The sequence below is a fragment of the Epinephelus lanceolatus genome, chromosome 12 (genome assembly GCF_041903045.1).
Source record: "Epinephelus lanceolatus isolate andai-2023 chromosome 12, ASM4190304v1, whole genome shotgun sequence".
Taxonomy (NCBI): domain Eukaryota; kingdom Metazoa; phylum Chordata; class Actinopteri; order Perciformes; family Serranidae; genus Epinephelus; species Epinephelus lanceolatus.
This window is the reverse complement of record NC_135745.1, coordinates 30,144,685-30,154,187: the sequence shown is the minus strand read 5'-3', so window position 1 is coordinate 30,154,187 and position 9,503 is coordinate 30,144,685. Positions and strand designations below refer to the sequence as shown.

The following is a 9,503-nucleotide window of genomic DNA, read 5'->3' as shown; positions in this document are numbered from 1 at the left end:
AGGAAAGCACCAAAGAACAGATGGTGGAGTTGTCAAATTCAAAGGGGTTTGTTCTGGGGGGAGCAGACGTGAGCCCAGCAATCAGCCAGTTAGAAAATAAAATGTCTCGTCTGAAAGGAAAGTTTGGTTTTAACAGTGAAGGTAGAGGAAAGGTCAGGCAGTTCATGCCCAACATTCAAATGCAAAAAGGATTCTTCCTCTGGGAACCATCGGTATCTGTGTCAAATTTTGATACCATCTGTAAGCTAGGTTTGGACCTAAAATGGACAGAGATCATCAGGGGAGCATGAAAGTTAGTGTTGCAGCTTAATTCACTCAAATCTAGTTTTTTTTTTTTATGATATACTTAAACTAAGCCTACATAACTCATATTACAGTCCAGTTTTACACTTTTTAACACTAATGGAATAAAGAGAGTGTTTGACACTGATCGTACTTACAGCAGTCTAGCCATTTATTAAGTGTATTTGTAATTATGATTACATTTATGAACAACTATTTCAGAAATCAGTGCATGGTTGCCTGTCGTAGTAGAGAATTTTTTATGTTATATTATTAAATTAGAATTACTACCTAGAGTCAAGACTACCTGAACTGAGATCAAGTCATGACCGAGACCAAGAAAAGGCTAAGACTTTGAAGGGTTGAGACTAGGGATGGGAATCGAGAACCGGTTCCTGTTAAGAACCGGTTCCAACTGGTTCAATTCATCGACATCATTAGCCTTTATGCTTAAAGATTCCCTTATCGATTCTTTTCATTACGCCGAATCTATGCTGGTCAGTCAGCAGCACGTTCAACAACAAAGAAGACGTAATGGCGGAGAGACAGAAGCGGTCAAAGCCGTGGCTTCACTTCACACTGTTGTTAGCCTCCCTGGGGCTACTAGCCCACTGTGGAGCCTCGAGCACCCCCGCTCCAGGTACACCGCGGCAGGACGCTGTTGTTATTAGCCTCCCTGGGGCTACTTTTTTTTTTTTTTTTTTTTTTTTTTTTTGTTTTTTCAAATCTTTCTCATCGTCTTTCTAAACTAGACCATGGCTTTAAGGTTCATAATAAAACGTTATGAAAGCAGATGTCTTGGGTTACAAACAACAGGAGGTGATATCATTAATTCACAGGAGGAATCGATAAGGGAATCGATAAAGAATCGGATTGATATGCAGAATCGATAATTGGCATTGATATCAATAAAATCCTATCAATTCCCATCCCTAGTTGAGACCAAGTCAAGACGAAGATCAGTGCGAGTCCCACTCTGCATTTAACACTTACAATATAATATGGAACATGCGAACCATAGGCACTCCTAATATCACTTTGAAAGATCCACATTCCCATAAAAACACCCACAGATATCAAATAAAGATTTCTCTTCATTCACCTGTGCGTATGTGTAAGTGAGAGACGTAAAAGTCATTAACAGTAACCAAAATTTCCAATTAGATATAAGTCAAGTTCTTTGTTGCATTTGAAGCAGGAAGTATTATAATTAACAAGCAGTTTAGTGATATCCCTACAGTTGTGGTCTTGACTGGTCTTGAAATAAAGTCCTAAATCCCCTTTGTGCAAGACCGAGATAAGACCAAGTAAATTCACGGTCGATTACAAGGTGAGACTGAGACTTTCAAAAAGTGGTGTTGAGACCAAGACCAATCTCAAGTGCTACAACACTAATTGTAGTAGACAATATATTGTCAATTTCTAATCCTCATATTGCAAACAAAATTGTACCCTTTATTGATGAGGAAATGTGTCATATTTTATATTTACGTAGTCATAATTAGATGGCTGAAGGAAAGATGACATCAGAAAACATCGAGATTAATCAAAGTTAACATTAAATTAAACAGCACTTGATAAATTTTAAGGATGTGACAGTGACATATGAAAAAAGAGCAGAGCAGATATCCGGACTTGTGGTCCCTATCGGTCAAGCTCCAAAAATGCTGGAGACCCCTACAGACCCCATCACATAATGTAGCTCCATCATGTCGTTCACAAGACCCTCCCTGCCAGGTAAATGTCCACATCTTTCAAGCTTCACAGCTGCCATTTCTAAACCAGACTTTCTGCAAAAAAAAAAAAAACAAAGAATGCATCCTCCTCGTGATGTCACTTGAGTACTTGCCTCAGACTTGACACAGCCAACTCCAGAGCCACAGAAGACATTTTACAGCTGTTCTCGCAGGCTGAGCAGTACTCCTCAGAGCTAGTAAAGTGACTCTGAAATTAGCAGAATGCTCCTTTAAACTGAAGCCAGTCTGTGTTGGAGAGGTTGTAAATGTTGATATGCATCTCCATCCTCAGCCTCTCTATCACCTGCGGGGCAAAAACACATTTTGAAGAACATCATCAAAGCATCAGCACTGTTAAATTAGCTATTTTTATTTACAAGGCAGACCACACATACAGTACAGTTACAGGCTGCTCTGGGGAAAGACAGCCTCACGGCAGTTCTCGACACACACAGTCACATCAGAAGCTCCTGAGATCAAAGGAAAATTAATGACACTTGTCAAGAACACGCTCGAAATCTACATCCACATATATAAAAATAAAATTACACGGACTCAGATGACAAGATTTCCCCTCAAAGTTTGAGTTGCCTTTAAGACTCTGCATCTAGGATCAGTGCTTCCAAATCAAAGAGTACAGATTGGTTTTACAACTGACCTCAGAACAGATCATACCAAGCAAATTCATCATCTAGAATAATCCATATCCTACAGGAATTGTATTCTGATGCAAAAATAAAACGCAATACTGTAGTGACAAATTTGAACACTGTTTGCAATACAATAAGGACTTTAATCCAACTAATACTCTGTTTAGTAGTTTTGACGTGTCTGACTAATTCAAGGAATAATTAACCCCCAAATGGACATTTGGATATCAGTTACTCACCCTGTGTTATGTTGAATTTCTGAAGAAAATTTGTTTTTCTCACATGCCTCCACAGTGAACGAGTGCTGTTTATGCCTAAGTGTTTTACCAACAATTCATGTTTGGGAAGTGCTGAGCATACAGCTGGATAAATGAGACTTGGACTATACTGCACTAGTTGCTTGAGAGATTGTAAACAGATGTTCTGATATAGTTTTGCTGTTGTTAAACATGGTCACCTATGACTACAATTGACCCTTCACTAAGTCCCGCCCCTAGACGCAGACTGGCCAAACACAGCTGTGCTCCATTGACTCTAATGCGATCGTTTCAGATTTCCTTCATTTTCAGGCTGGTTTTGTGGATTTGGAGCTACATGTTGTGCCTGGGGCACGTTGTGTATTAATGATACTCGTTGCCTGGAGAGGTTGGAAAAAGATATACGTTTCTTCCCTGTTCCAAAACCAAAATCAAACCCTGAAAAGTGTAGGGTTAGCTAGCTAGCTACTGAAGATATAGCCCACTGAATGTATACACATGCTGCTTTTGCTTTTTAATAATTATAACAGTGAAAAAAGGACTGACCCTGCTGTACAGGAACCAGTGAAGGGAAGCAGGGAAACTTTACTGATATTCAACCAGCTGTGTGACATCACATCGTGTGCAGATGAACATTGTTTGACTTCCCACGGAGATGCCTGCTCATCCGGCGGCAGAGGTCCAGGTGCTGGCAGCAGCACGGGAGCAAAGCCAAACACTGTTCATCTGCACAAACTGCAATGCCACACAGCTGGTTCAATATCAGCGAAGTTTCCCTTTATATTCATTGTCTTCTGTGGTGATCAGCAGTGATGTGGTGGTTCACTTTTACACTGTGATCTGTAGCCTATAGTTTGGCTTTAGCTTCTATCTATCTTTGTCTTTTTAACCTGTTGTTGCTGCTGAGTCAGTTTGACTTCCTGGATATAGCCTTCAAACACAGACTGTAGACCCCTCTATCTGCTTCTCTCTGAATCACTGTTTCATTTTCTCAAAAATATGAGTTTGAAGTTAGTTACAGTGTGGGCTTCATGCTTACTCTGACAACTTGTCGGACCATCACAAAGGGGCGGGGCTTAGTGAAGGTTCAATTCATCAAGAATTCTCTGCTTTTGGATCCTTTGTTCACCATGAAAGCACACAAGAAACCCTTTTTCACAAATAAACGTAACGTGGGGTGAGTAGTTGATATTCAAAAGATCATTTTGGGGGTGAAGTATTCCTTTAAGGGACACTAATATTAAACTATAGGACATAAAATCCTAAAGATTTTCAAAAACTTGGATATAATCATGTAGATTACTTAAGAGTAGAGTACTTTCAGATTTCATATTTATCTGTATATTCCACAGAGAAAATGAAGAGTCTAGGTTACAGTTTATGGGGTTTTCTGTGTTTTCTGTCTATGAGTAGGACCATCAGGAGAGTAAGGTTTGCTTTACAGGCAGGTACAGTAATATATTGTAAACTAGGGCTCATTTGGGATAGCACAACATTACAGGACACCCCTGATAGAAATCCACTGTATAGAACACAAAGCCTATGAAGTTCAGTCATGCAGGATATTGATTCAAGTTCTATACATTACAGTTCTATCTAACAGGTCCCAAACAGTAACAGCTAGTACAGTTAAAACCCTCAGTCAGGGGGCTGAGACACAGCGACAAGAGAGCAGCTGAACAGTTTCTGTCTGTCCAGGGATAAGAGGCTTTTAATGGCACAGTAAGAAGTCCTTCATCCATAATAGCCCATGATAGTGCTAAAGTCTTTGTGATTTGCTACTGAACGGCCAGTTTTGTCATTTTCTCCAGGTAATGTGTGTGGGTTTTTTTTTATGCTAACATCACAGAGAAGGCGATGGCGGTGGAAGATTTGGAGCTCATGTCCGCCGAGGCTCCAGCCTGTAGGAGAGCTGCGTCAGTGCCCTCTGGTTGTCAACCACGCAGAGCTTCCTGACATAACCCCGTACGTCCGCTTGATTTTTGTTGGGTTGGCATATGTCGGGATCTAACGCAGTAAGAGAGAGAAATAATGTGATTGTAAAGATGCAGGTAAAGTCAGCATGTATGTAAATGTGCTGAAAGTAAAGTAATACGCAGACTTACTGAATGGTTGGCTTCTACAGTGCCTCACTTGCCGAATTGTGTTGGCTATAATACGCTGGAGAGATAAGAGGCTCTTTAGATGTCACATCAAACTTGAGTAAAGAACAGTAAGACGCATAACCATAATCTTAAAATGAATCATATGCCCTTTCTGCGTGCTCAGAAACTCACCATTTTCTCAAAATTGACCATACTGTCAATGAAGGTCTTGTTGCCCTCATGTGTAAATGTCATATCTGTAAAGAAATGGATAAAGTTTAATGGCAGCCATTTTTCTCGCAGAGTTCATCCCTATGTGATACATTGAGCTCCTCTCATTCCTCTATTTTTTCCCTCCTTGTCTCCTCTATCCTCCGTCCTGCTGCTGCGTCCTGCTGCCAGAAATCGATCTTAGTGCGTCATCTTGAAGGATGTCTCAATGCCTTCAATACATTTTGAGGAGAAATGAGAGGTACTGAAGGAGCTATATGTGAGGATGCTCAGGTCTATCCTTTACAGAAGTCTTTTCAGCACCCAATTAGGCGTGACACATGAACAGATGATGCAGTTGTGCTACATGTCCTGCCTCAACTCCCCCTCTCCTTGTGTCTCTTCCTTGCCTCTTCCATCTCAGGTAGGACGGAGTAATACTGTGTTCACACTTTCAGCGACAACACAACAGCTAAACTGCCACCTGGTCGCCATTGAAGTGTTGCTCAAGCGCTCATAAGCAGTTACATCATCACAGGCTTTTGTGTGTGCGCTACTTTCCACAAAGCGCCTTGACTGACTCATCTAAAGTTTGTATTTAGTGAAAAAAATATTTTTTGCTTTTCATCAATGACTGAGACCTATTTTAACATCACATTTCACTTCACCACCCTATTGCATCCCTGTGTGCACCGCAATAAACAAAAAGCTAGTATTGTGCCAGCTAACTAAGCTAAATAACACAGCACCACAGCTAGAAACAAAAACATATGATTGGTTAAAACTGTGCCACGTCATTGGAGCACTGAAAAAAGCTGAGGCCAGCTCAACTTTAATTTGTAACGTGTCACACCCGTCTGTAGCAACAAGTATCAGGTGTCAGTTTGCAGCTTCATGTCAACGGCTTCCACTGACAATGACTTTTAGCCTGTTGCTATGTTGCTCATAGTGTGAGCACAGCATAAGACACAAGGAAAGGAGGCGAGTAAAGGAATTGAGACTTAACAACCTGAGAAATGAGAAGAAGAGAGTGACTAGAGTACCACTGTTCTCTACACTGAGTCATACCTTTGAGAAGGAGGGGCATGAAGGGGATGATTGGCGGTTCCAGTTTGGTGACAGTGAGTCGGTAGGACCGGTGGTTTCTTGATGGGTCCTGTCGCCAGACATATAAACAGTGTTCATGTCTACAACATGGAACTCAGTTCAACCAAATTATAAAAAACATTTTCTTCACCATCCCTAGTGGATAGCATTTTTGGTTTTAATCACCAAGGTTTTTAGATATTTAACTACATAAATTTTTCATCTATCGGTAGATTTCTGTGTCAACCCAAAACAATTGTGGTGAATGGAATTCCATGCCACTCACCATCATACTCTCAAACTCAGCATAGAACTTCTTAAACTTGGTTGGGAGTTTCTGCCAGGAAAAAAACAGATGGTCTCAGTGATGTGAATACACTTTTGTTTGAGCTTCCTTTTTTTTACGAGTTTGAATAAAAGATCTAAGACACAAAGTTTTGCATGCATAGAAAATTTTCTCAAATTTTGAGCACAGCCCAAGGCACACCTGTGTAGTTATCATACCGTTTACCTAAGATATAATACAGTATTGATTATCTTGGCACAAAAGAGTGCTCATAAACATGGACTTGAATAAATTTGTGCACAACATTTAAAGGGCCAGTGTGTAATATTTGGCATGATTTATTGTCAATCTGAATCTGAATCTGAATATTCTACCCATTAATATGTTTATATAAGTGTATAATCGCTATAAAATAAAATTCGTTTGGTTTTCGTAGCCTTATAATTATGCTTTTATATATATATAGCAAGGGCCTTGCTTTAGAGAGGTCGCCATCTTGCGCCGCCATGTATGTACGGCAGACCGAGCGGACAATCCAGCCAGCCAGAGAACGCGTTTCGCGTGTATAAATGAACCAACGAAGACAGCGGAAGAAAGGAAGGAGGAGGAGGAAACAGCAGGAAGTGTTAGTAGTTCATCGATAGAGAGTAGTGAAAAGTTTTTTTAGTTATAAAGTTTGCGAATGGACCACACTTACCATGCAACAGGAGAGAATGAACCTGAACCGTCATCTGCGAGGAAAAGAAGACGCAACTTTACTCCTTGTGATGCACTCTCTGCGGCGCTTTTCCTCCTGGTGATATATCTCCCCAACGATGGTAGCACCGAATCCCATTCTGTGCATTCAGCCTCTCTTCTCGCCCGCTCAGCATCAAACACATGGAGTTCCTCATCTGTATGCTCCGGCTCAAACAGGTATGGCTCTGGGTCTGTGTCCGCTACAAGAAACTCTTCAAAATCGCGTTCAAAGTCGTCCATTGCAGCGACTATAGTCCGGAGATACTGCTAGGCTAAATAAACAGCTGAGCTCTGTTTACCGGCTACACTGTCAGTCAGTGTGCGGGCTGGAGATTGGCGGAGCAGAGAGGGGAGGGGGGTCCCCACTCGGTATGGTAAACGAGTATGTGTGTATGGAGTGTGTCTGTTACGCTAGAAGAGTCAGAGTTTGGGACGGAGTTTTCTACCCCCTGGACTGTTACCAGAGTTTTTGGAGTGCTCAAATAAACTGGCCCTTTTCCCGAACGCTCCTCTGGTCTCCTGCTCGTGAGGGATTCATTACAATATCGTAACATGGTTTAGATTTCTAAATAAACATTCACCTCATTGCTAGATAGACCTACTCCTGAAAAACTCGTGCGCAAGGCTTTTTGTCCCTACAAGGCCGCCGTCATTTACCCGACGGGAGGGGTGAGCGAGTGAGCCCTGCAATCTAGAATTTGACCACTGATGTCACTGTTTTCAACCCATTTTACACACTGGCCCTTTAAGAGTACTAAGTCATTTTGTGCGTAGAAAAACCCATAGATCTTTAATTTTAACTTGTGAGACATGGAAGCAGAAACAAAAGTGTTTTTGTTCAGTGTAATACTTTAGCTGGAGTGTAACAGCCATGGTTCACTGAAGAGCTAGACACACATTAGACAAAGTTTTTTACCTCCCACGTCTGGCTCAGTCTGCTGACAGCAGGGTTGCTCATCCCCATAATGATGGCAAAGAATGAGTTCAGGTTCTTAAACTCCCGACAGCTATGGACAAACACAAGTACACACAAGCAAGACAAAGGAAAACTCGTTAGCTAAGTGCATGACTGCAAACCAGCATTTAAGAGTGTGTCTGAGACACCAGCAGGTCTGACTCACTGTGCTGCGATCTTAATGAACTTCTTGAGGAGCTGGACTCTCTTGCTGAGCTGTCCACAGAGGCACACCTCAGTGACCACCCACAGCTGAACCTGGTTGAACCTCCGCAGAAACAGGTCCAGATTAGCCGTGGTTCTTCTAAAGCTCTGCCGGCCAAATGTGTGGTAGAGCAGCTCATGCTGAGGAGAGGAGAGAGGAGACATTAAGGGGAGCAGGTTGATAGTCAACCCAGTGGACAGGTCCTGCCACCTTGCATCTATCAAGTATTACTCCTGTGGGGTTTTCTTGGGGACAATGATGCAGCACCAGTGAAGATGGCGACCTGTAAAAAGCCATTTCACTACTGGCCTGAAGTTGTTTTTTGTGTGTGTATGTGTGCATGTGTGATACCTCATGCACACAGCTGAACAGCTCCCAGTCAAACATGGTCATTTGGTAAGCCAGGTCCTTAGAGCTCATCAGCTCAAAAGTTGACATGGAGCCTGCAGACGGACCCTCCTGGTCTGGGAGAGGAGTCTGACACACACAAGACACAAAAACACACACAAGGGTACAGGTTCACACATTAAGGAATGAATGTATTACAACCAAGACATTTTTACACGTGTAGTTTCTTTCAAACAATGTAATGTGACATAGGCCCAGTTCACACCTGGTATTTACATGCGTCTTAGTGATGGGATTCCAAGTGGACAGCTGTAAGTACTGTAGGTGTGAATGGACCAAATGTGTCCTCAATGTGTCTTGAAATCCGATCACTCAGACCACATTAAGAGGTGGTCTGAGTCCCATATGGTCACATTCTTTCAGCAGTGTGTATGCTAATATGTACTGGGCCCTACTCAGGTGACGTCCTTGCTTATCGACTCCCCGCCTTTAGCCACAGTGCTGAGGGAGCTGCTCTCTTCCTGAAGAATGGTTAGTTCAATGTCTGCCATCACCATCATAGTACAGTCACAATAAAGTATGTATGTGCGATGTTGGATTTTTGCTAATATCTGATTAACTGACACTTTACAACTCATTTTGACTGACTGCCGATGCCAATACATA

At 41.9% G+C, this 9,503-nt stretch overlaps 1 protein-coding gene across 2 annotated transcripts in view; it reads right to left on the bottom strand.

Moving 5' to 3' along the window:
* Positions 1-2,367: 2,367 nt before the first annotated feature.
* LOC117272549 (rap guanine nucleotide exchange factor 4-like) overlaps positions 2,368-9,503 on the bottom strand; it is a 34,004-nt gene continuing 26,868 nt past the window's right edge. For both annotated transcript variants that reach the window (XM_033651536.2, XM_033651537.2), the window contains 8 exons: positions 8,841-8,966; positions 8,451-8,629; positions 8,246-8,336; positions 6,592-6,642; positions 6,288-6,375; positions 5,202-5,266; positions 5,031-5,085; positions 2,368-4,932 (listed from right to left, as the gene is read on the bottom strand). In XM_033651536.2, the coding sequence (XP_033507427.2) occupies positions 4,805-4,932; positions 5,031-5,085; positions 5,202-5,266; positions 6,288-6,375; positions 6,592-6,642; positions 8,246-8,336; positions 8,451-8,629; positions 8,841-8,966 (783 nt within the window). In that variant the 3' untranslated portion in view covers positions 2,368-4,804. The remainder of the gene's footprint in view (positions 4,933-5,030; positions 5,086-5,201; positions 5,267-6,287; positions 6,376-6,591; positions 6,643-8,245; positions 8,337-8,450; positions 8,630-8,840; positions 8,967-9,503) is intronic.